The 27605-nt window shown below is 36.3% G+C and overlaps 1 protein-coding gene across 1 annotated transcript in view; it reads right to left on the bottom strand.

Annotated features, from left to right (window-relative positions):
* Positions 1–1912: 1912 nt before the first annotated feature.
* nr6a1a (nuclear receptor subfamily 6, group A, member 1a) overlaps positions 1913–27605 on the bottom strand; it is a 148871-nt gene continuing 123178 nt past the window's right edge. Inside the window, exons 2-9 of the mRNA XM_051654239.1 lie at positions 22015–22245; positions 17661–17716; positions 14856–15022; positions 14255–14464; positions 11018–11272; positions 6852–6973; positions 3202–3354; positions 1913–3122 (exon numbers count right to left, since the gene is read on the bottom strand). Of these exons, the coding sequence (XP_051510199.1) occupies positions 2983–3122; positions 3202–3354; positions 6852–6973; positions 11018–11272; positions 14255–14464; positions 14856–15022; positions 17661–17716; positions 22015–22245 (1334 nt within the window). The 3' untranslated portion in view covers positions 1913–2982. The remainder of the gene's footprint in view (positions 3123–3201; positions 3355–6851; positions 6974–11017; positions 11273–14254; positions 14465–14855; positions 15023–17660; positions 17717–22014; positions 22246–27605) is intronic.

Below are 27605 nucleotides of genomic sequence, written 5' to 3'. Positions count from 1 at the left end.
AAGGACACGCAAAGCGGCACATGGAAGAGTGGTAACATTTGGCCTTAGAAATGTTAACTAGAATCGCTGATGGTGATGATAAACAAAGCAAGCTCTTTAGTAGCATTTACAAAGGACCCCAAGTGCTGCCACTCAGGTTTAGCTGCACTTTGTAGGCCTGAGACGGGGTAATACCAAGATGAACACGAGTCTTTGATATGGACCCCTTGTCATTGTCTGGTGCAAATATGTAAACATTACTCGAAGCATATCTAACATGTTTGGAATGTCTGAAATGAGAGTTACAACGAGCACATCCAGTGATGCCTTGGTACAAACACAAAAAAAAAAAAAAAAAAAAAAAAAAGGGAAAATAATAATAAAAACAACTTAACCAAATCTCCAGGGCATCGGACAGCTTGTCGTTGCCGGACTGGCTAGCATCTCAGTCATTTTTTCTTTCAAATTGGGTTTACAGTAAAACTCATTGCATTTGATCTTCAAAACTGAACAAAATACCCTTCAAAACAACACTCCCCCTTCCAGTTTGGAAACAAAAGAAAATATAAACATCTAAAGGGACCTACAATGTCCAGAATACTACAAACTACTAAAACTACAAGTACATCCGCACTGTGATATCGGAGAGAGATGTGAATCAACTTAAAAAATGGTAACTTTACCCTGTTTAAAACGTGAGGGAAGGGACCAGCGACAAACTAGGCCTGTCCAAGAGACACTGGCTGCTTGCTCAGACTAAACTGTAAGGAAATCCAATGTTCTCCACACAATGTACACACAACATCGTAACTCAGTCAAATAAATGCTCTTTGGTGTTTGAAGCCAGTTGGTGGAAAAGGAATCATAAGTTCACAATTTATGGTGAAAGGTCAGTTCAGTTTTCGCTTTTGAACATTTCCCATTTTAAGGTGTCCATTCAGGATGTGACTGTACTTATGACTGCATCTCTCAAAGGCCAAACTTGAGCTAATAAATATCAAAACACAACTTCACAGTCACTAAAATTACTCAAGACGCTACCCCATTCAATTGAGTGAACCGAATGAGGAGTGTCTGTGATATGGGAAATTTTGATAAAGTACTTGATAAAGTTAAAATTTATATTTTTGCCTTTCAAGTAAAAATTTCAAAACGTCCTTAAAACAAGATAAATAAGGCTTGTTTTCATTTATCTTGAATTAAGTTTATTTTTATTACCATACTGGTATTTTTGGTTTTAAAGGGATAGTTCACCCAAAAACCTCTCATCATTTATTCACTCTCATGCCTTCCAAGATGTGCATGACTTTATTTCTTCTGCTGAACACAAAGATTTTCAGAAGAATATCTCAGCTCTGTCGGTCCATATAATGCAAGTGAATGGTGGCCAGAATTCTGAAGCTCCAAAAATCACAAAAAGACGGCATAAAAGTAATCCATAAGACTCCAGTGGTTAAATCCAAGTCTTTAGAAGCTATATGATAGTTGTGGGGAGAAACAGATCAATATTCAAGTCCTTTTTACTATAAATCTCCACTTCCACTTTCACATCTGAAAGTCAAATGTGGTGCCTGTTTAGTTTAACCTTCACATCTGAAAGTGAAAGTGGAGATTTATAGTAAAAAGGACTTAAATATTGACCTGTTTCTCACCCACACCTATCATATCGCTTCGGAAGACATGGATTTAACCACTGGAGTCTTATGGATTACTTTTATGTTTCCTTTATGTGATTTTTGGAGCTTCAAAGTTCTGGCCACCATTCACTTGCATTATATGGACCTACAGAGCAGAAATATTCTTCTAAAAATCTTCATTTGTGTTTAGCAGAAGAAAGAAAGTCATACACATATTGAAAGGCTTGCGGGTGAGTAAATGCTGAGAGAATTTTCATTTTTGGGTGAACTACCCCTTTTAAAAAATTAGTGCGGTTTATGCTTAAAAAAAAAAAAAAAAAAAAAAAGCAAAATAAGAAAAAATAACTGATTCAAGATATAATTTCTCCTAAAAAAAAAAGTTGCATATTATCTTTCAAAAGTTAAAGACAAAAGTAAATTTGTCATGTTTTAAAGATGGTTAGATATTTATTTTTACTGGAAAACAAGAAAAAATACTGTTTAAAAAACTGATTTCTTGCTATGTAACCCACATTTCAATGCTGAACTGTGTGCAAACTGTGCAGAGTGTGGCATTTGATGTTGAAAGGCGCTATTTTCCCCAGTTTACGGCTTCATTTATTTGTTGAGCAAAGCTGTGCTCACTTCCCTACAACTTTGCATAACACTTTGGTAAAAAAAAAGAAAAAAAAGAAGAAAAAAATAAAATAAAAAATCAATATTAACAGACATATTCTGTTAAGTAGAATCCTCATTTTGTCCCCAGCCTATGATTGTGAAAAATATCCATACACCTCTCTTTTGTGTAAACAATCACAATCTCCATGACTACTGTGTTTGAGAACTGCTGTGCAATGCAAATGTATTTGCATGCAGAACAAACAAATGACAAGACTCAAACACTCAAACGCATAGTGTCAGTGTTAACTTCCCGATCAGCACGGAGCATCGCGAACCGTGAGAGTATGTGTAACAGTTTCTTCCTGAGGTAGTCGTTCAATAAAGCATAATTATTTTCATACATATCTGTCCCCTATCAGCACCCAAAAGAAAAGTGAATAAACGCAAAAAAATAAAAAGCAAGTGGTAGATCTAATCTGATCAGTGGTTACACCGTCACATATCGCAGTTGGACTGAAGCGTGTGAAATCCACTGTGCTAATTGTGCATTTCCATTTGAAAAAGAAGCATGTGCACAGTGTGGATCAACATACATTCAGCTCTGTCTGGTAATAAATAGAGAGAAAAACTAAACTAAACTAAATGTATAAAATACTGTAGTTTCTTGTCACATTCATGAGAGGAGGAGTCAGACACCAGGCATCCCACCCCAAATAACACCCCACCCCCGTGCAATAGATGGGGAGGGTGTTGTCGAGGGGTGGGGCTAGTTGGCAGGGGCGGTACCCTTTACACTCACACAGGGGGAGGAGCCTGTCCTGAAGTTGTTCAGACTGGACTTACAGGAGTGCAATACTGCCTTAAAAAGCAGGGGGAGCTGCTCCAAAGGAATATTGACCAGCTTCCCTGAAATTTGAGGGTAGAATGCGTGAGATCAGATCCTTAACAAACATGAAGAAAATTAATAATATAGTAGAATGCTTACCTGCAATGCAGCGTATTTCTGGCAGACACATCATGATCTCTGGAAAGCGTTTGGGCTGGTGAGGGTACTTGCATTCCGTGTAGTCCTGACAAACATACCAGTAACGCTTGTTCAGCTGCTCCAACTGGGTCACATTAGTCAGACCACGAATATCTAGACAAATAGAAAGACATATCTTAATACATTGTCTAATCAATGTCTGTGCATACAACTTCACTTCTTTTATATCAGAGCAGCATTTTGGACCAATGAGATTTCACTATGGGTGGAGCTACCCAGAGCGACGCAACAAAAATAGAAACCAAGAAAGTGACAAAATATCTTGTTGGGTGTCCTTATCAGCAGCGACTATGACACAAAACAATACATTTAATCTGCCGCTTAGTTTCTATTTTTGTTGCGCCACTCTGGGTAACTCTGCCCCTAGTCTAATCTCACTGGTCCAGAATCATGCTCCCCATAGCTGTATATTAAACACCAAATATGTTCCAATTTGCTGACAGTTTGTCACCTCAAGCGGAATTATTGCTTTCAGTAAGGAAAAATTACTTGTTTCTAGAAACTTGTTGTGTCGCACCTAGTTGGGACGATGTGTTATACTGCTAAACACTGCGCTATTCTTTGACATGAACTATATAGAAACCGATATATTTTGTTCAGCCTCAATGCATAACTATGTAAGCCAGATCCCGCCTAAACACTGTGTGTTTTCAACCCGGGTTCGATTCTGCATTTGTCGCACTCTTTTTCCCATTCTGTTTCCTGTCTCCTCTCTAAATATTTTATTTAATACTACTTGTACATGGGGGCCTGGGTAGCTCAGCAAGTAAAGACACTGACTACCACACCTGGAGTCGCAAAATTGAATCCAGGGCGTGCTGAGTGACTCCAGTCAGGCTTCCTAAGCAACCAATTGGCCCGGTTAGTAGGGTGGGTAGAGTTACGTTGGGTTAACCTCCTCGTGGTTGCTATAATGTGGTTCTCGCTCTCGGTGGGACGCGTGGTGAGTTGTGCGTGGATGCCACGGAGAATAGCGTGAAGCCTCCACAGGTGCCAGGTCTCTGCGGTAACGTGCTCAACAAGCCACATGATAAGATGCGTGGACTGACTGTCTCAGAAGTGGAGGCAACTGAGATTTGTCCTCCGCCACCCAGATCGAGGCCAGTCACTACGCCACCACGAGGACCTAGAGCGCATTGGGATTTGGGCATACCAAATTGGGGAGAAAAGGGGAGAAAAAAAAAATAAAATACTACTTGTACGTAAAATTAATATAAAGGTAGTTTTAGTATAGTAATACAGTAGTAACCATGTTTTTGGTGGAAACCATAGATGTGATGCTATTAACTATGGTGTTACTACAGTAATATGGTGTTTATAGTATAGTAACCATGTTTAATTTTGTGGTTAGTATGATTTTACTATAAAATACCATGGTGATCCTATGGTTACTGTTGTAAAACCTAGGGGTGTAAATCGCAAGTTTCATCATGATATGATCTTATATCGAATCTCTTATCCAGTGATCCAATGACTGCTGATACCTTAAAGTCTACCACGATGTGATTTCGATTAGATTAGATTCAGGGGCCTGCAATCGATATTACGATATTAAGTTCTATATTTTACACAATCAATTACATTTATTAGCTCACAAATGCAACAAAAATATCATTTGAATATTTTATTGAGCTCTCTGAAAACTGCAAATCCAGTATCAAGATTGGGACATCCACAACAAAATAAGGTACTTCAGTTTTTTAAATAAAAAAACAAACAAAATAATAATAATAACAAAATACAAAAATCATATACATGTGATCATAAATCATTTGATGACAGCTCATTGTCTTGTGCAATGAGGTAAACACTACAGTGATGATTTGCCGTCATCTACAACAATCAAGCAAGTCTTTCAATCCAAAATACTTACATACCCATGACAGGAGAGTATGTGCTATCCGTGTTGTTTTTCTTGGCTGCAGCTTCCACAGTTGTATTGAAAAAAATCTGTTACAGTTTCCTGTGATAAATGTTAGCAAGGGTGTTTATATTTAGATGTGAAAAGTCTTGTAATTGATGTTGGGGCAGGGCAGGTGTTTTCTCGTTCCCTCGTCAGCATTGTTCAGAATATCGTGGCTGTTTATCCGTTTTACATGGTTAAATTGCTCCATGGCACTTCAAAATAGAAAACTCTGATGTAGAATTCAAATGTGTTGCATGTACCACGATATCGAGGGAAGCCTGATTTAATCGGGCAGGTGAGCCACTCAGTGCTATCCTGTCACCGGAGCTCACAGCCCTGTTGACGGGCACAACTTCAGGTTTCAATCACTCCATGCACATCCGTGTGGGCACATGAGAAGCATATTTAGCGCTTAATATCAATTGCTGCATCGCCTGGCGGAAATGTGGACGGATGTGGCTGGCAAGAGAATTTCAAAGTAAAGGTGCATCTGAAAAAAATGATACATTGATGTTTACTCGCTGAATTGATGACATAGTATCGTTGGTGACTTGATCGGCCCAGATCGATGGATCGTTACACCCCTAGTAAAACCATGGTTAATTTTTGTAAAGGAAGGTTAGAGTTAGGTTTAGAGGTTGGTGTAGAGTGTCTGTGGGACTCACAATAAACATGCTGCAGTGATGCCCCTATACTGTTAGTATTTAGTTAGGGGAGCAAATAGTATCTGCCACTATTTGCACTTGGGTGTAAATAGCATCTACCTTAATTTGCACCAGGGTGCAAAAACCATCTGCCACAAAAAAACAAACAAACAAACAAAAAGTTATTCTGACATTTATCTCATTTCTAAGAATTGTTATAAAGCAATTGTGAGATATTAAGTCAAATTTCCAAGAAATAAAGTCAGAATTGCCCTTTTTATTTTTTTATTCATGTCGGGATCCAGCTTCCATAGTATTGGTAGTAAATAGGTAATAATCGGTAATAACTTTATTTCTTGCAATTGTGAGTTTATATCATGCTACAGTATGTTTATACCACAATTACAAGAAATCAAGTCGTAATTGTGAAAATTAAGTCAAAATTACCCTTTTTATTCATTTTTTATTCTGAGGCCAGATCAAGGCCAGATCAAGCTCTACCTTATGCTAACTGGTTGAAATGTTTGTTTTGTTTGCATTGTCTAACAGTGTCTGTATTTATTGTCCTATAAAAACCTGTAATATGAACTATGGCTACTGTAGACACAGTATTTTGTCTTCTACCACACAGGAAAGATTTGGCAATAAACCTGCTTTGATGGAATGGAGAATGAAGAATGGAGAGCAAAGTATTTTCTCAGTCACCACTCACAGAAATATAAGAAAATATATCTAAAACATACAGTATGAAATGTTTTGAAGCTTCTTTAACAGATCCCTTCACAACAACAGTGTATAATGTTTTGTAAGAACTAAGAAATAAGAACTGCAAGTAAAGATTTTGGGCTATCAGAGTGCTCAAACATGCAATTAATTGATCCTTTTAAATATGAAATGAATTTTCGTACAATAAACTGAAGCTAGAAGATAAAGGAGAAATCAATAATCAGCAAAGCTGATAAGGTGATATAAAGTATTTTTTTTATTGTCATAGAAATACAAATGACTTAAGTCCAGCTTGCGGTTGAGTGTTGTTTTACCTTGGTTGAGGAAGTTGATGGCCTTCATGCAGGCATACTCCTCATTGCTGACCTTCATCTGATGGAACTTACGGAACAGATAGATCAGCTTCTCCATCACCTCCATGCCATCCTCACTGAAACTACACACACACACACACACACACACACACACACACACACACACACACACACACACACACACACACTTAATCAATCGACTATATACACTTCAAATAGTGACAGTTGACCTCACAATTACATCTCTAAGGAAGGAGGGGAGGTTGTCTTTGACCTTTTTTGGTCTTTTTGACAATTTTTATGGATAGCAGAAAGATGACAGAACGTGACAAGAAGAAGGCAAGGGTCATGGGATTGGGACACGAAACGGGCTGAACTGGAACATGCATCTCCAGCATGAGTGGTGTACGTGCACTATGCTGTTACATATACGCTCATCCCATAAGCCAATAAAACCAGAGTTTTTGACATGCTTAATTTATGTAAGGCACTAATGAGATAAGAATATGGGAGAGTGGGAGAACTCATGAGCTGCCTTAATAATGTTTTAGTGATAAAGCAAAGCATTCGAGACATGCTTTGGTGCTAAATTACTTCATAAAGCCATCACAAAAAAGCCAACCAGTGCCAAAAGATACCCAGTACTACTACCTTTCAATCTTCAGCCATCCTTGCAAAGAAAGAAGCTTAAATCAGCCTAAGGTGGTTAGCTGGTTTCCTAATCAGCTTGACCAGGTTGGGAAACCGGCTAAACCAGCTTAGGCCAGTCTCTTTGAACTCTCTCCCTAAAGGTAGGTTGTACCTGCCCAGTAAAAGGGAATGTTTCATGACCTGATACCTGATACCCTGCATTTGTTCCCAACATGCAGCAGTAAACCTAGCCAAGAGATCCAGAAGAGACGGTTCAGAGGTCAGGTGATTCCAGACTAATTTACACACTATACAAACTCTCCCCCTCCATGTCAGCACACAGATCACACAGTTATATGCTACACACCTATTAAATATGGCTTTAAAAATTTGAACTAGTAGCTGGAATTAGCCCAAAACCAACAGCCAGGGTCAAAATGTTCAAAAAATTTCCACCGAGCTTCTATTAGTGATGTTTCAATATTATAGAGTTGTGAGTAGTTCACATGACATGTCAAGCTGTGACAGCAGTATTTAAATTATCAATCGATTTGACCTTTTTAATGTGCAATGCAAATATTTAGAGAGCAGGGTTGCCGGTGGCAGATATATACAAAATGCAATTTAATAACAGCAAATGAAAGGTAAAAATGAAATGAGCACACGTTTATACACAATGTTAACTAAAAAATAAAATAAAATAAAAAATCAGTATAAAAATTTTTTATTATTTGTTGACAAGGCTGATGATAGATTTTGGACTCAAGGGGGAACGGCCTAATATCGGCTAAATACTTGGTCTGGCGATAATTCTTGTAGTACCTAATTGCTGTGTAATTACTATAGATGAAGTTTTATGAGCTCGTATTAATTGAGCGACAACATGGAATATTTATACTTTAAAGCTGCACTACGGAAGATTTTTTTGTGTAAAATGAACAAAAGTCCATTATTAAGCGGGCACATAAAAAGTCTGTGTTCAAAACCATGTCCTTGACTTATCCTGATTCACTACGGTTAGCCTACAATAATGAATGTATATTATGTTTCCTTAGTTCTAGCACATTTTGTTAGGGTTAGAGTTAGCGCCATGACAACACAGTTCTACACTTTGATTCACAGTTCTACACATTCCTTTATACATTTATATCAAAATAGTTTTACCTAAAATCTAAAATTCCATGTTCATTTTATCAACTACGCTTATACAGAAGAAAAGTGACAAAACAAACAAACAGTTTAATCTAAGATTTGCCGGCTCTACGCCATTGGCGTAGAATTGAGGGTAAAGGAAGTGATCTGCCCCCCACAATCATGCATCTGTCCTTGTTTATATATTTTTTTTTATCTACGCTGAACTTAATTTAGTATGAGATACCTTGCAATTGTGTGACCATGAGTCTGTCACAACCAGACAAAAAATAAAGTCCCCCCTCCGTTGTATGAGTTGGTATTGCCCAACTAGTGTCGTGCAATCCCCCTTTAGCATAGATGGCAGTGTCACAAGGTACCTGTTACTTTTCTCAGCACTGGCCAGGATAGGACAATTATAGTTGTTTATTATTACTGGATGAGTAATTGTAAAATTTCTCCTAAGGGATATAAAACTATTAGATTTAAATGCAGATGCATGGAGGATTCAGTGTTCAGAGCATCAAGCACCCTATGCAGGAATAAAATTTTGTGTCTCACAAGACACAGTCAATGGCTAACAACATGTGTAATATCGGTCTGTAGGCCCCACACAAAACTTTAGTATGAATTTAGAAAACATGAAATATATCATATGTGGAGTCAGTGAAGATGTTAAAGGTGTCCATAGAAATTATCATTTTTTTAATTTATTTTTTATCAGGGTGAGGAAAGCAGACATGCATTTCAGATGAGCAGGTAAGAACTTTAATTTTCTGAAAGGGTTAATGTTTGTCTGAAACATTAACCTTAATATTTTTCTGAATGTTTGATATGATACACAGTGTATAAATATTTAAGAGTATGCACTGAATATAATTTTCTATGGACCAGACCCACATTTGGACCCCCCCAATGTTCAAACCAAATCTATGCCATTGCTCTATTCTTATCAGTTATCACACACTTATACAGAGACAGACATAACAGGTCTGTGTTACTCTCTCTCTCTTGCTGCCTTTCTCCCCCACACACAGACAGACAGACACACACACACACACACACCCTCCACCTCCATCCAGAGATGCCTAAGAATACCTGAAGCATGGAGAACAGTCGGTCATGATTTAAAACTGCTGCAATCGCAACAAGCCCCTCTCATGCAGACAGAAACAGGAAGGCAATATTTATTTATTTCAGGCACATCTACTAAGTTTAGGACAAATTCGTTCTTTTTAGTAATGTCCAATTACTAATGTGGGTGAGAAAAAAAACAACATTTGGCATAAACTATGTAACCTACCTGTAAATATAGTGAAGAATTTAACAAAAAATTTATTTCACAACAAAATGAAACATAAAATGTCACACTGGAACCTGAATAATGACTCAAATGAATCGGTGCACTTTGAATCTGTTCATTGAAACAACCTGTCCGAATGAACAGATTCATTAAAATGCCAGTCAGTGCGTTTACATGCATTTTAAAAGTTCAATTTCAGCCAAACTAAGACAATAATTTGTCTTATTTTTTTATTTTTATTTTCTCCCCTTTTCTCCCCAATTTGGAATGTCCAATTCCCAATGCGCTCTAGGTCCTCATGGCGGCATAGTGACTTGCCTCAATTCGGGTGGCGGAGGACGAATCTCAGCTCCCTCCGTGTCTGAGACAGTCAATCCACGCATCTTATCACGTGGCTTGTTGAGTGCGTTACCGCGGAGATATAGCACGTGCGGAGGCTTAACACTATTCTCCGCGGCATCCACGCACAACTCCCCACGCACCCCACCGAGAGCGAGAACCGCATTATTGCGACCACAAGGAGGTTACCCCATGTGACTCTACCCTCCCTAGCAACCGGGCCAATTAGTTGCTTAGGAAGCCTGACTGGAGTCACTCAGCACGCCCTGGATTCGAACTTGTGACTCCAGGTGTGGTAGTCAGTGTCTTTACTCGCTGAGCTACCCAGGCCCCCCATAATTTGTCTCTTTAATATGTCATGTAAACGCTTTAGTCCAACTGAAATCGTATCGTCCGATTTTTGCGAAGTCGGACTAACAGATCTAGATAATCAGTCAACTATTGGACCTCGACGTTGTGCATGTGCTCCGAAAGACAGAGGTGATGGGAAGTGTGTATTACCGGCACTTCCTTAGGTGACACCATTCCTTCGAATATTCAATTCCGCATTGTGTCATGTATACTTGAACAGACAGATGAAGATTGTAGCTTATAACTGCGCATGTAAACAAACTGTCTTGAATACAATATAACTATAATTTATTATGAGTAAACATAATAAAAAGTTAGCTTATCCCTAGTCTTAAATCATAGCAAATACTGAATTAATGAAAAACATGTTGTTCTACTATCATCATAGTCCACAAAGCACACAGTTCCTCACCTCTGCAACTCGTCATCTGACGGAGTGTATTTGTCAGTAACGTTGGCGAGATCACCCAGCACCTGTGCGCTGTAGACCGTCAGACAGGCCAGAAGGATGAGCTCCTGCCAGGTAGCACTCAGGAGCTGTGTGTAGTCCTCAATGGACAGCTCACAGAAAAAAGGAAGCTTCTTGATCCAGGAGATCTGTCTGAAGAGCAGCTCATCCGCCAGCCGACACAACAGGGCAAAGAGCTCCACCTGAGTGACCCGATACCTACACAAAATAGAAAAAGAGATAATTCCTAATTACTAGATGTTTACTAGCAGTGCTTGGCCTTGCAAAACTAACTCCATGATGCTGGGTGGTTGCATGGGTGTTGCTATGCGGTTGCTAAGGTGTTCTGAGTGATTCTTAGTGCATTGCTATACAGCTGCTAGGGTGTTCTTTGTGGCTGCTAGTGGTTACCTACTAGCCCAAGTAAAAAAAGCCCTCCACCAATTCTCTATGATATACTGGTCCCTAGTCTTATCATAAATTGCTTAAACCCCTAACCATAGTAGTAATAGTTATGCTTGCCTTAGCAAGCACCACTAATAAAGAGATTTTCACAATCTATTCCCAATATTACATACAACTTAAGGGATAGTTCACCCAAAAATTTAAATTCTCTCATCATTTACTCACCCTCATTCCATCACAGATGTGTATGACTTTCTTTCTTCTGCTTAACAAAAACAAAGATTTTTAGAAGAATATCTCAGCTCTGTAGATCCATACAATGAAAGTGAATGGTGGCAAGGACTTTGAAGCTCCAAAAATTCCATAAAAGAAACATGAAAGTAATCCATGGTTAAATCTATAGCTGCGTCCGAAACCGCTTACTGTCACAGTATGTACTATATTGGATGAAGGATGCACGTCTCAGCCAGTAAAATAGCACATTCTTTTAGGTATGCATGCGAGTAGTATAATAGATTCCGGACATACTTCATCTGGGGACAAGGGCATCGTCTCGTGACCCAAATATATGATGTAATATCAACAACCGTGAAAACCACCTACTCTGGTTTTGTAAACAAGCACCATTTAAGCACAAGGAACAATTATCTTGGTATATATACTGTAGCACTTACAGTTAAAAAGAGCCATCCGACTCGCGATTCACCTCCGTTCCTTTAAATCCAGTGTTTTTACGTGACGTCACATCATTTACCGAGGGATTATGAGATCATTAAGTGTCCAGTCGAGCCGCACTTCAAAATCTCGCTGAATATAGTAAGTCATCTGGGTATTTCTCACTTACTGCTTCATGAATACTGAGGATTCAGACATACTACTCCATTGGCACACTGTATGGATATTCGGACGCAGCGCATGTCTTCAGAAGCGATATGATTGGTGTGGGTGAGAAACAGAACAAATTTCAGTCCTTTTTTTTTATTTATTTTTTTTTACTATAAATCTCCACTTTTACTTTCACTTTCAGATGTTAAAGTGAAAGTGGAGATTTATAGTAAAAAGGACTTAAATATTGATCTGTTTCTCCCCCACACCTATTATAATGCTTCTGAGAATATAGATTTAACCACTGGAGTCATATGAATTACTTTTATGCTGCCTTTATGTGCTTATTGGAGCTTAAAAGTTATGGCCACCATTCACTTGCATAGTATGGACCTACAGAGCTGAGATATTCTTTTAAAAATATTTGTTTGTGTTCAGCAGAAAAATAAGTCATACACATCTGGGATGGCATGAGTGTGAACTATCTACAAAAAACAAAACCTAAAAAAAAAAAAAAGAACATTACAGAGCACCATGGCCATAAGTTGTCATTACAATACGTTACAAATTACGTAACAATGAACACACTCGCTACTTTCTTTTATTTTTTTTTTATTAAAGGGCAATATTTGACCCCTGTTTTATCTATCTTTATATTTTCTAACCTAAAACACACTGTCACCTTTTATGTAAAATAATTTAAAGGACCGTTCTGGGTTCAATACAAGTTAAGCTCAATCGACAGCATTTGTGGCATAATGTAGATTACCATAAAAAATAATTAAAACTTGTCCCTTGTATACATTTTAAAATAAATAAATAAAATAAATTGCGGATATAGTAAGGCACTTACAATGGAAGTTAATAGGACAGTCCATAAATATTAAAATGTACCCTTTTCACAGACTGTGATGACGCGTTTCCACCTTATTCAGCAGCGCTAATCTAGCAAATTTTTTTTTATATTTACAATTTTTTAATTACTTAGTGTACATTTTTTACTTTATACTTTGTATCATATTACCCTGGAATAAGTTTTAAAAAACAAGTTACCATAGCTGCAATGAAGTTTCTCATACAGCTGCTGAGGGAGTGACATAAAATTCTGCCTGTTTCTCTCTTCTGACTGCTGTTATCCATGGCACTCTATTTTTTTTCTTCTTTTTGACAGCTGTGAAAGCATAATAGTGGATTTTTTCTTTTGCTGCTGGAGCAAATGGGTAAACAAAAATTATATTTGCTGTGGTCTCAATTTCACCACTACACAAGTTTACCCTTCTATCATTTACTTCCGCATTCCATACTCGGATATGTGGAAAGGGTCCAAATAAACGGTTTCAAAATTATAGCCGCAAGACACAAACATTATACATTTTTAGTGTGATAAAATCACTTACTAACTTTATCTGTGTAAAGTTATATCCAATATTGCAATGTTGTTGTCATGATAATGTTGTACCCATGTAATTCTGGCATTGTAAATAACTTTACACAAATAAGATTAGTAAAGTGATTTTATCACACTAAAATCCTGTTAAAATGTCTTGTGTATTTAAATGTTAATGGACTGGCCCCATTGACTTCCATTGTAAGTGCCTCACTGTAACAGTGATTATTGCTTAAATAAAGAGGGGCAAGTCAAAAACATTTTTTGTGGTAATCAACATTATGCCACAAGTGCTGTTGATTGAACTTAACTTGTATTGAACCTGGAATATTCCTTTTAATCTATTCATTAAAACAAATGATCAGGGAGTAAGTAATTTGTTACCAATTAAATAAAATAGGCATCAACTGAAATTGTATGTGATAATGTGTCTAACTAGGCCAAGAATAGAATTTCATTCTGAATTTTGGGGGCATTTTGGTCACTGTTGGCTGCATTTTGCCCTGAGCCCCCATTCATCTCTGACCTTGTTTCAAAATGACAAATGGCTTGCTCGACTGTTGACTGAATGAAGTATTCTTTACCCGTCCTCGATGAGCATGGGCGTGCCAAGAGGGGCCAGCTCCTCTGCTGCCACCAGCTGGCTGATGAGGGTATGACTCTGAGGGTACAGACTCCGTGGCTGGGCGGCGTATCCAAACAGATGGGGCAGGAACTGGAAGTGTTGGGCCATAGCATTGCCAATGTACTGTTCCCTCAAAGCAGCCGTATAACCATTCAGCTCCACAGAGCGACTGTGCCGAAAAAGAGGAAAGATAATATCAGTCATTTTGGCATGTTCAAGTTGAGGTTATGAATTGATTGGTCAAGTTTACCTACTAGTAACTCAATAATTCATGTAAAGATCCATAATTATTTTAAGTGCAAAATATAAGCAATTCCCATTTAATGTATATAACAAAGTTATCACAATTAGCTGTTATGACCTGATGCTCTAATAAATACCTCAGAATACTTTGTTGATGAAGAGGACATTTTTCATTCATTTTAAACAATCAAGCATTTGAATTTAAGTATATTGCAGCCAAGGACTGTAATCAAAGTAAATTTGTCCTTTAATGTTAAATATTCCCAGATGGAATTCCAGATTCCTGTTGTTTTTGCAGTGGAGGTGGGAATACTCACTTGGATGAAAGTGTGGAGACAGGAGAGGGCTGGTTCCCATCGGAGACACCATTGCCAGGGGAACTGTGGTCACTGTCACCGTTGTTTCCCCATGTGTGTTCTGGCATGTTAGCTTCATCTTTAAACTCCTGTCCGGACATAATCCTTTCGATTTCCTCATCGGAAATCTGCACAGAGAGAGAGAGGGGAAGAGATTATTTCATTTTAATATATATATTTTTTTAAATTACAAAGCTCTGAAAATACAATACAAGTTACTGGAGAAAAGATTTAAAATGTAAAAAAAGTCTGCAAGTCAATTTAAATGAGAGGAGAGGCAGATGAAGAGAGAAGTTATTTAGTGACTGCACACAAAGTGCAACTGCATGAGACTCATTTTTAATCTTAATAAAAAACAGCGGAAAGAGACAAACAAGTGTTTAAGTACTAAAATTCAAGCCATCTATAAAAGCCCAAAAAGTTTTTTTTTTTTTTTTTTTTGCTTAAGGTGATGCAACCAACTATTGTGTGTTCCAGATGCAATTAAGGTGAGTCAATAAGACAACGGTCTCTAGTGCTCATACAGGCTGGGAACAGGTGCAAAAAAAGGGTGCTTTATAGAGTAACAATGTTAAGCTTTTATACCTCTATTGCCCTTTCAATAAAAACAGTAAACAAAGCTCACCAGGCTAAACAGATCCAGATACTAATATTACATATTTGTCAGTGCACTAAATGGAAATATCTAAAAAAAAAAATTGATCATTTATATTAGAATTATTTAGTTATATTTTAGATTTATTATCTAGATTTTAGTATTTTTGTCTGTACCGTTTTTTTTTGTTTTTTGTTTGGTCTAGTAATTGATATATATATATATATATATATATATATATAATTTAAAAAAGCTTCAAAAAAACTTTTCTTGTTTTAAGAATAGACCTCACTAAATTTATGCTTTAACAAGAAAAAAAAGAAAAAAAAGAAAAAAAAAACTATTTGTCAATGGGGTAAGAAAAATAAACCTGTGGTAATTCCAGATAAATTCTTTTAGAACAAATCTTTACATCTTATACAATTTTGCTTCCCAGGTAAATGTATCTAATTTAAAAGGATGATTCACCCAAAAATAAAATTCTATCATACTTTTACTCTCTCATGTTGTTCCGGACCTGTATGAGTTTGGCTCTTCCATGGAACACAGAAGGAGATGTCAGGCAGAATGTTAGCCTCAGTCACCATTCACTTTCATTGTATCTTTTCCCATAAACTGAAAACGAATGGTGACTGATGAAATATTCTTCCAGACACATCCTTTCGTGTTCCATGAAACAAAGAAAATTAAACGGGTTTGGACAGCCTGATCTCATTAAATTTCCATGACAATGGCAACATTTTTGCAAACCAATATGACCTGCTTCATTACATGTTTCGCTGCAGTTTCCCAGTGAAATGTCCAGTGGGAGGCGCCAAAAGCGAGTGAAATTATGTTGTAATCAGACGAGGCTTTTAAGGTGAATATTAGATGGAGGTTTTAATGTACCTCACTTACCTAAAACTTTAGCATAAACCTAACCAGTAGTGTTCAGAAATATAAATCCTTAGACTAAACAACACCTAAACCTAACCGATAGTGTTTTAAAAGCAAATTTGACATGAAAAGCACAGTGACTGAAGCAACCACGTCATATCGTGTCACTTCTATGATACTTAGGCTCGGTTTCTAAATCCAAAGTCCAACCCTCTATCAGGTGAGCTACTGCGGAAGTTAATTAGACTGGAATAAGTGTGTAAATGTATGTGAGTGTGTTTTATACAAGTGTTAATTTATTTTTATTTTTTTTCAAATGATGCATTAGAGTAAGTGTTTTGATATAATAACAATAGCAGGCTGTGAGCAATAGAGTGAAAAATAAGTGTTAATAAAGTCATAGTCAGCTGTTGTAGTCGTGATTTGTGTGAAAGTGAATAAAACGCACAGTTGTTGTAGCGCCTACAGTGTTAATTTCACAAAGAAACTGCGGCGAAACATAGAACGTGGCACATAAAACTCAGTTTAGTTATAGTACTGTTTATTCTACGAGACTAGGTTGGGTTTGGAACAACCTGAGGTTGAGTAACATCTTTGAGTGAACTATTTCTTTAAAGATGTTCAATATATTTTTTAAACTTAATAACAAGACAAAAATATTGATTAAGAAATATAAAATATAAAAGTATGTGCCAGTATACTCTAAAATAAGATGAGCCACCATATCAAACGCCTTAAAGTGTAAGATTTTGAGATATATTTTCAAATGTAGAAAAACAGCCAAACACAATGATTTGATGAGGTCAGCTGATGATGAATGAGAAGAATGACAAGGCAATCTATTCACTAGAACGTTGGCCTTGAGAACAGCGACTCCACTAATGAAATTAACGTCTTTAAAATTTTGCTGAGGTCACAAGGCCTTTTATCAGCACGCCAGCCTATTTATCCCAAAACTCAATTCCACTCGTCTTCATGCGCACCAATACAAATCATCTCTATTTCCTCTATTCACATCTTGAGAGAGCATGAACGCAAATGCTACATATGCTTTAATAGAAGGTGGACACAAGAAAAACAAAAGACTACCAAGGAACACTCGATTAATAGCAGGGCAGGGACAGAGTCATTAATTAATGACTTGAAAAAGTTTGAATAAAGTGAATATCAAGAGCAAAGTATGGAAGACATATAGAGAACAGAAAGCTCAGGGCAGGGCATGTCAGTACATGGGAAAGTTGATTTTTTCATGAAAGAGGCATGTATTTACAGTGAATGAGAGGGGTTATGTGTACCTGTACGGGGCCGATGCTTTTGTTTCGTCCGCCTGGCATGCCATCCTCTCTGATTGCTGCAATACACAAAACCAATTAATAAGCAGAGTCAATTTAAAAAGAAGTTTACCTTCAAAATGAGAATTTCTGTTTGCATCTGAAATACTTTGCCTCTATTCAACATTCGAATAAAAATGACAGACAAAGAGGTTTGTGTATTTCTCATTAAGGGGATTTAGATGTTAACCCGCAATACAACAATGCTTTTAACAAAATTAAAGATTTGGGGTAGAAAGGCAGAAATTGTAACTTTTGTTTCGAAAGATACACATTATATAACCTAAGCATAAGGAAAGAGCTGGAGTTGGTTTAATTCTTCTACTTGGATACAATGCAAATACTTGGACACACTTCTGTGGCCATAGTATTTGATGTTTAGTATGCATTGATGAGTATTAGATGAGATTTCAAACATTCTGACATGTCTAAAATTCTTCATATGCTACATTAAAGAAATAAGCCACTCAAAACCATACTTTATAGTGATTTTACCATGATATACGGGTGTTGTTAGGCACATGTCAAGCAAAGTGTCTATAACCCCCTTAACCATTGTGAAATCACTCTTAAGACACAGCTTTTTGTGGCTTATGGCTTTAATAAAACAACAACAACAGCCATTTGCTAAAAGACACCAATTTTCAATAAATTATTTTGCTATTATCAATACCCAAAATAAAGAATTCTTCTGCAAATGAATACAGTTTATTAACCAAAGGTTATGCTGTTTATTTTTGCCAAACATACATATTTAATTAATATTGAATTTAATTGATTTGTGGTCACATATGTGCCATCAGTGATTTTACAATGGCTTTGAACGTGGATCATCCAATCAGATTGTAGAGCCATGAAATATATATTTTAGAAGTGAAGGAATAGTTTACCCAAAAATGAAAATTCTCTCATTATTCACTTATCCTGATGCCATCCCAGATGTGTATGACTGTCTCTCTTCAGCAGAACACAAATGAAGATTTTTAGAAGATAGAGCTCTGTCAGGTCTTTATAATAGAAGTACACAGGTGCCAGTACTTTAACGGTCCAAAAGTCACATTCAGAAATGAATGTCTTATGAAGCAAATTGATACGTTTGTGTAAAAAATACATTGATAATAAAAATTTATTAACTTTTAAAAAGCGCTTCCTGCCAGCAGCTGACGCAAAGCGTGACGAAAGCGTGTCGGCGAGTTCACGTGAGAATTTGGAAGCGACGCTTATTTACAACAGAAGAACGAACGTCAAGTCAGAGTTCGGCTATTTCAAACAACATCAGAGCCCTGAATGTAAGAGCCGATTTAAAGTTAAAAATGTTTTCATTATCAACTTGTTTCTTACATAAACCTAGCGATTCGCTTCAGAAGACATTCACTGATTGACTTGAGTCGTGTGGATTACTTTTATGCTGCCTAAATGTGACTTTTGGACCGTTAAAGTACTGGCACCCGTGTACTTCTATTATAAAGACCTGACTGAGCTCTATCTTCTTCTAAAAATCTTCATTTATGTTCTGTTGAAGAAAGACAATAACACACATTTGAGATGGCATCAGGGTAAGTGAATAATGAGAGAAGATTCATTTTTGGGTGAACTATTTATTCCTTTAAGAACATTTCTGAATACTGATGGGCTAACCTCTCTTTCTTATCTCTCTTGTAAACTTTTAGACTTTGTATTGATCAAATGTTTATACTAAATGACTAAAGAAGCAGCCAACTCATAATTATACCCTGTATGTTTCTAAGGGAAATAAAGATAGGAAATGTGTAGCTTGTTCCCTGTACAAGAGAGGAATAAATTCATAAGTGCTTATACCCATCTATAACCAAAATTACCATTTGACTATTTCCCAGTCTTAAACACTACATTAGTTAACAGTAAATAATAAAGACAACATTATATGGAATACAACCTTATTTATTGTTCTTATCTGTAGTCTTTTTCAGTGGTATATTCAAATTACTGCTATACTGTGGAGCGCTCAACCTTTGCAATTGTGAATGAATGCAATGGCCACTAGAGGGCAGCGGATATTATTTTAAAATATTTCCCACCAGCTGTTTTTGGTGGGAAATTTTTTACCTATTACTATGTTAGGACTGAAAATCAGAGTTTTAAGGAGTCATTGGAGAGTTGTATTGTAGGGAAGGCAATTCAGCTAAAGTCCACCCGTCTTTCCTTCAAATTTTTTCTTCACACAAAGAAAAAGGATTTTTGTTGTTTGTTCAGTTTACTTAATTAAAAATCAACTAAAGCAATACAATTCTAGAACATTTTGTCACAACTTAATTTCAATGCGTTCTATCCATTTAAATTAGCAAAATGGAAGTTTACTTAATCCAATTGAGTTGGGACTACATAAATACTTTGTGGTGTTAATGTAGCATTGATGAAACTAGGCAGGGGATTTACATTTCCAGCATGCTTTTCATGGGACTGGATAGGAAGAAAATGTTTTCAAATTAAGGGGATAGTTCACCCAAAAATTAAAATTATCTCATCATTTACTCACCCTCATGCCATCCCAGATGTGTAAGACTTTCAGAAGTCTTTTCATCAAATTGATTTTTAGAAGAATATCTCAGCAATGTAGGTCCATACAATGCAAGTGAATGGTGGCCAGAAATTTGAAGCACTTAAAAGCACATAAAGGCAGCATAAAAGTAATCCATAAGACTCTAGTGGTAAAATCTATATCTTCTGAAGTGATATGATAGGTGTGGGTGAGAAAAAGATTAATATTTTTTTGTTGCTATAAATTCTCCTCCCTGCCCAGTAGATGGCGATATGCATAAAGAATGCAAATCATCAAAAACAAAAGAAGAAGAATGTGTCATTGAAAGTGAAATTGGAGATTTACAGTAAAAAGGACTTAAATATTGATCTGTTTGTCACCCACACTTATCATAACGCATCTGAGGATATGGATTTAACCACTGGAGTATGGATTACTTTTATGCTGCCTTTATGTGATTTTTGAGCTTCAAAGTTCTGGTCACCATTCACTTGCATTGTATGGACCTACAGAGCTGAGATATTCTTCTAAAAATCTTCATATGTGCTCAGCAGAAGAAAGTCATTCGCATCTGGGATGGCATGAGGGTGAGTAAATGATGAGAGAATTTTCATTTTTGTAGAGAAATATCCCTTTAAGTGTTATTCTATTATTTTTAGAGTAAGATGACAATAGGAAGAGATTTGTTATTTAAAAAGAGTGTCTGTTATGCTGGAGTTTTGGGAGTTACCATCGTGGCGAAGAATGCTGCTTGAGCCTAGGTTGAGAATGGACATTCACTTTCAAGTTATACATGATTCGAGTCCTACTTTGATCTATAAGCATTTGCTATTAAATTTCACTGTCTTACACTTGCTTACATGGCATATACTAATGATTAATAAAAACAAATTAAGTTGGTCCAACATAAGACAATGTATTAAATAAACCTTAGAAAATCGAGTTTGATGAACCTAACGAAGTCGAGTTAAAACTACTATAGTACATAAATCCAACTAAATTATGTTGGCTCAATGAAACTGACATATATGGGTATATGACATTTGGGTTTTGATACTGCACTGGTTTTGGGTGTACTTTGCTATGCTATATTAATTTTAGCTGATCTTTCTTTTTTTTCTAAAACTGCCTATAAACTATAATAATAATAATAATAATAATAATAAAAACTAAATAAAATAAAAATAAAAAAACTCTTCAGAATCCTAAATCAAACCATTTAAAGAAAAGTGATACAATACAAGTGGCTGGTCTATTATACCATGTGAACACCAACTCAATCAAATGTCCCTGCTGAATGCAGCTCTAGGCTGGATAGTGCTGGTTTGGTGCAGGTCTAGCTAATGGACAAGCACAGCAAAGCAGGTGAGGCTGATTGAGCAAGGTGGTTTTGCTGGTTTTGCTGTTCAGCTAATGTGATCTTGCTTTTGAAAATATTGTAAGCAGGTCAGTTGTTTGTGGCTAGGCAGGTTAGAGTGGTCAAACCAGCACATACCAGTTTAAAAACACAACATATGCTGGTGACCAGGTGATACCAGTTTAAGGTGGTCAAGCTGTCTTTTGGAACATGGTTATCCTGCTCAACTAGGTCCCCACCAAATTGATCTACCAGGTTGATCTCGGCCCCAGCAGCTGGTAGTCCAGCTGATCAACCATCTGAACCAGATTGATGCCGCTAGAATCATATAAAACCTGCCAGTATTTATCTTGTTTTAAGGATTTTTATATATTCTTACTGGGAAACAAGACAAAAGAAACCATGGGCTGGTATCGTCTCCATTATCTATCAGGTTTTCTCACCTTTGCGGTTCATTCCCATCTGCAGGCACTTGAGAAGCCTGCAGTATTGGCAGCGGTTGCGTTGTTTGCGCGACATCTCGCAGTTCTTATCGCGGCTGCATCGGTAGACTCGTTTGTTACAGATGCTGCGTTTGAAGAAGCCCTTGCAGCCCTCGCAGGAAATAATACCATAGTGCAGTCCTGTTGCGCGGTCTCCACAAATGAGACAGGAGCGCTGCTCAGCCTGGTCATCTGTAAGAAACAGATATAGAGAAAGGAATTAATGCCATAATACTGTATATATCAAATTATATTTTGTATGATTTAGACAATTAGTTGCTTTTATACTGTGTATTCATTTTGTACTGAATACATACTGCAATAAGACAACATGTAATAACTTTTTTCACCTCAGAAATGGTTCCTGCTGATGTTATCAAGGCCGTATGAGCGGGGAAAAAAGTAATAACCAATAATATTATAGTAGCCTACTTTTCACCTTTCAATCAAAACTTGATGGATAAAAGCAAGTCTTTATTATTTCTCATTGAATATTATGTAAAGTTAAATGCATTGCATTTGTCATTTTAGGTTGTGTACTACTTTCTTTACTGCACAAATTTTTCAAATGCAATATTTTTTTTCCTCTTAAAGGGACAGTTCACCCAATAATTTAAATTCTCTCATCATGTACTCACCCTCATGCCATCCCAGATGTGTATGACTTTCTTTCTTCTGCTGAAATGAAAATTTTAGAACAATTTTTAGTAGGTCATCACAATGCAAGTGAATGGGATCCAAAACTTTGAAGCTACAAAAAAGCACATAAAGACAGCTTACAAGTAATCCATTCATCTCCAGTGGTTAAATCCATGTCTTCAGAAGAGATATGATAGTTGTGGGTGACAAACAGATCAATATTTAAGTCCTTTTTTACTATAAACTTTCCACTTTCACATTCTTCTTTTGTTTTTGCGATTCACATTCTTTGTGAATATCGCCACCTACTGCACAGGGAAGAGAATTTATAGTAAAAAAGGACTTAATTATTGATCTATTTCTCACCCACACCTTTCATATCGCTTCTGAAGACATGGATTAAACCACTTCAATTTTATGGATTACTTTTATGCTGCCTTTATGTGCTTTTTGGAGCTTCAAAGTTTTGGTCACCATTTAATCGCATTACATGGACCGACAGAGCTGAGATATTCTTCTAAAAATCTTCATTTGTGTTCAGCAGAAGAAAGAAGGTCATACACATCTGGGATGGCATGAGGGTGAGTAAATGATGAGAATTTTCATTTTTGGATAAACTATCCTTTTAAGAAAGTAGTTATTTTTTGTTAATGTATCAAAGGTCATGTGGGAGGGGGAAAAATATTAACCAATAATATAATAGCCTACTTTTAATGATCCAATCAAATCTCAATGGATAAAATCAAGCCACCCTACATTATTTGCTGCAGAATATTCTGTTTCAACCAGAAATATGACATACGTCATTGATATAATGCTTTAATTACAAAAGTTAAATGCATTGTGAATGTTGTTTTTATTTGGTGTTTTGGAAATTCACAGACTTAAAGAAACTCATGGGTTTAATTCTTAATGTTAAATGAAAGAAAAGGACCCAATTCCCACAACACTAAGAGAAACAAACACTGTAACACAAACACCCTCCCCCGGTCCAAAACCAGAATCCTTGACCAGATGGATGGGCACCATGGTAACCGTGAATGGTATGGCCGTGAGAGGAATGTGCTTGCTCACCGTTACTGTGGCATCACGGCTGACTTAGCGAATAAAGGGTTCAAACCAAGAGCAATGGAAAAACTAACCCTCCCTTCCTCCACCCTCACCAACCTCTGTCCTGCTCACGCACTGTCAGAATTATGATATCAGCCAACACTGATCCCAGGCCCCCCTGTCTGCTGCCTAATGAACCAATACAGACAACACCTTTGCTTTAGAAGACTAACTAAACCCCACAAAGAGAACTGAAAGAGGCCAAGAATGAGTTCGGAGTGTGGAATCAGTAACAAAACAGTCATTAAGATCTCCTGATACCAGATCTTTTAAACAACAATTAAAGGAGTTAACCAGTTAAATTGCTATAAATAAACATATTAATATACCATACTTCAGAGAACTTTTAAACAATTCTTTTCAATGATTCGGCCAAACCGATTTACAAAGAGTCTGAAAATCACTCAACTATAAGCACTTTGTTTGAAAATCTAACTATGAGGTGAAATCATAAAGGACATGGTCATCAAGATGTTGTGATGTCCAATCCGCAAATAAGTCATTCTTTCGTACATATCTTTTTAATGTTCGGTCAACCCGATTCAAAACAAGTATGTAAATGTCTAAACTACGAGGATCAATCATAATGCAATATTTCATACAATCTATGGACCTTAATTATAATAAGAGTGGCATACAACTAAATATGTATTTCACTTGAGTGACGATTCAATGTATTGGTCAATTAATTGATACAAACTGTCCGAACGAACTGAATGACATTTAACAAAATATTTATAAATTTTTTGTGATGACTCAACAAATCGGTGAATTCATCAGAACAAACCGGCCAAATGAACCAAATTATAAACAGCAATATTTTTTATTTTTATTTTAGTTTTATTATTATAATTTTTTTTACTTTTTTATTTAAGAACTGTTTTGGGTTTTTGTTACAGACATATTCAAATGTACTGTACATTTTAGCTGTGGAAAATATACCAACAATATTGCATATTTGTGGAAACATGAGTGATAAATCAATGAATCGTTGAATTCATTGAACTGAACCATCCAAACAAAGCGGTTTTACTAAACATAATCTGACTTCTCTGCGCAAATAAGATGTCAGATCTTTCAATTTGTGTAAAGAGGATAGACAGAGTCAGGTTAAAGATCTATCCATGAAAAATAAGCAGGTTATAAAAGTGGAAACATCAGGATATTGCTACATAAAAAGTCAAACACAAAGATCATTGCTGTATGAAAGAGAGTAAAAAAAAAAAAAAAAAACAGAGAATGTGGCGGGGTCAACTGCCGTGGCTGTGGACCATTAACAGAGAGTCAAGTCATAAAAGCAGGGTCATGGCCCAGCGCCTTTTCTTTCTCAATAAGAGAGGGTGTTCCACAGGCCTGTCATTACAGCAGAGTCAAGAACAGGCCATTCATAACATCTGACATGCCTTTTACTCCTCTAAAGGACAGTATGATTACAGTGCAAATGCTGTCTTTTCTTTCTGCCGCTTTGCTGTTGAGCTTTCAAAGCACTGATGCTTCAATGATTTCTGTGGAGCAGACGGGTTTTCTGAACCAAGAAGGGGTCAACAGTCCACAGATACAGTTGAGGGTTATAGGGGTGTTAAGAGAAGGATTAAAAAAAAAAAAAAAAAAAAAAAAAAAATCAGACAATGTTTAGTCTGATGCAGAGTTGAAAGGTTCGTATTTTGACTTCAAGCAAACTTACAATGTTTTGACTGATTTCAGAGAGATGAATGCTGGGAAAAAAGCCCATGTTTTTTTTCTGCAGTGAAATTAGTATAGCATAAAAGGGTAAAACAACAACAAAAACTATATATTTTTATATTTTCACACTTGTGCAAAAGTCACCATTGTGATGCTAGATTCATGTCCAGAGCATGTTGTAGGACAAGTCACTTGCACATGTTTAAAGGGATAGTTTACCTAAAAATAAAAATTCTCTCATAATTTACTCAACCTCATGCCATCTCAGATGTGTATGACTTACTTTCTTCTGTTGAACACAAATTAAGAATTTTAGAAGAATATCTCAGATCTGTAGGTCCATACAATGCAAGTGAATGGCGATCAAAATTTTAAAGCTGCAAAAAGCACATAAAGGCAGTACAAAAGTTATCCATATGACTCCAGTGATTTAATCCATATCTTATGAAGCGATCTAATTGGTTTTGGGTGAGAACAGACCAAAATGATCTCTAGGCACATTCATGATTAGAAGGTAATTGAGCTTAAAATCATGATCGCCAAGGCTACTGCAGAGATTTATAGTGAAAAAGTTATACATGTATTTTGGTCTGCTCTCATACAAAACAGATTACATCACTTCAGAAGACATGGATTAAACCAATGGAGTCTTACTTGTATGCTGCGTTTATGTGCTTTTTTCAGCTTCAAATTTTCAATCACCATTCACTTGCATTGTATGGACCTACAGAGCAGTAATGTAGTTCTAAAATTCTTCATTTGTGTTCTGCAGAAGAGAGAAAGTCTTACACATTTAGGATGGCATGAGGGTGAGCAAATGATTAATGAATTTTCATTTTTGGATGAACTATTCCTTTAATACTTAGGATTAAGGATTGGAACAAACAGCAAACCCTGAGTATGAGCAATAGTAATAATTATGCACAAAAAATACATTTCTCACTCTGTGGGTCTCTTGAGTCCCTTCCAGTCCATCTCTCCATCTCTTTCAGAGACACTGGGAGGGAATATGTGGACAGGCTCTCACTGATATGTTAAATAGAGAATAGGAGGCTTCTAAAAGCTTTGCAGTATTACCATCTGAATGACACTGACATTACTATCGCTATAACAGATGCATTACGAGTTCATAGACTGCTCATGTGTAATATGTAGAAGTCAACTCCATTGAGTAGATACACAAATTCTACTCTTCTAAGTTTCATTTAAACTTTTAAGCTTTTAGGGAATAGGGAATATTTTTAGCAAATTAATTAAATTCATTAGTATTGGTCAACTGATATCTATATATGTGATGATGGCCAATATAATACCAATATACATGTACAATCATATGCAGAAATGAAATTAACTTTTATTTTATACAATATTTACTAAAAATTCTCGAATAATGTGACAAAATGTGCATTAACCAGTGCATTAACCATTGGCCAAGTTGGAACGGTTATCAGCCAATTTGAACAATCAAAACAATATATTGGACTATTATGTCCATTCACCTTTTGAAATCGGAAAACAAAATATAATTTATGCTTTGAATATTGTTTTTCATTTAAAAATATATAGGCAAAAACGAGAAAGCGGCTTCTCATTTGTTCATTTTATTTAAAAACCGGAATTTAAAAAAATCAGATATATCTGTCTTGTTTGAAACAAGAGCGATTACACTGCAGTATGATGAACTGCATTTCAGGTTCACCCACACGTGCTAATCAAACACTCATGCTGTATTGTCATTTTATATGCAAGAGCAATAAACATGAGTAATCAAGCTGATTTTGAATTTATTTATTTTTTTAAACCAAATGGATTAACAAAAAACAAGCTGTTTTGTTTGAAGTTAAAAATAAATCAATAATAATAATTCAAAAGATAATTTATCTATATTCTTTTTTCAATTTAGAAAAAATTGAATCAGCCAGGTTTATTTATTATCATTATCATTCAACAGATAATTACTGTAACAGTGTAATAAATCCGAAAACAAAATTAAATTTAATCAGCACAAAACGCATGCATTGAACACATTCGTATTTACTCATGATCACAAAAGTATACTTTGAAAGGCAACGCGGTTGACTGTGTAAAATTAAGTATACCCGGGCCTTTACATTCAACCC

This window comes from Myxocyprinus asiaticus, chromosome 24 (genome assembly GCF_019703515.2).
Source record: "Myxocyprinus asiaticus isolate MX2 ecotype Aquarium Trade chromosome 24, UBuf_Myxa_2, whole genome shotgun sequence".
In the NCBI taxonomy this organism is placed as follows: Eukaryota; Metazoa; Chordata; class Actinopteri; order Cypriniformes; family Catostomidae; genus Myxocyprinus; species Myxocyprinus asiaticus.
Note: the sequence above shows the minus strand (reverse complement) of the source record. Positions and strands in the feature narration are given on the sequence as shown.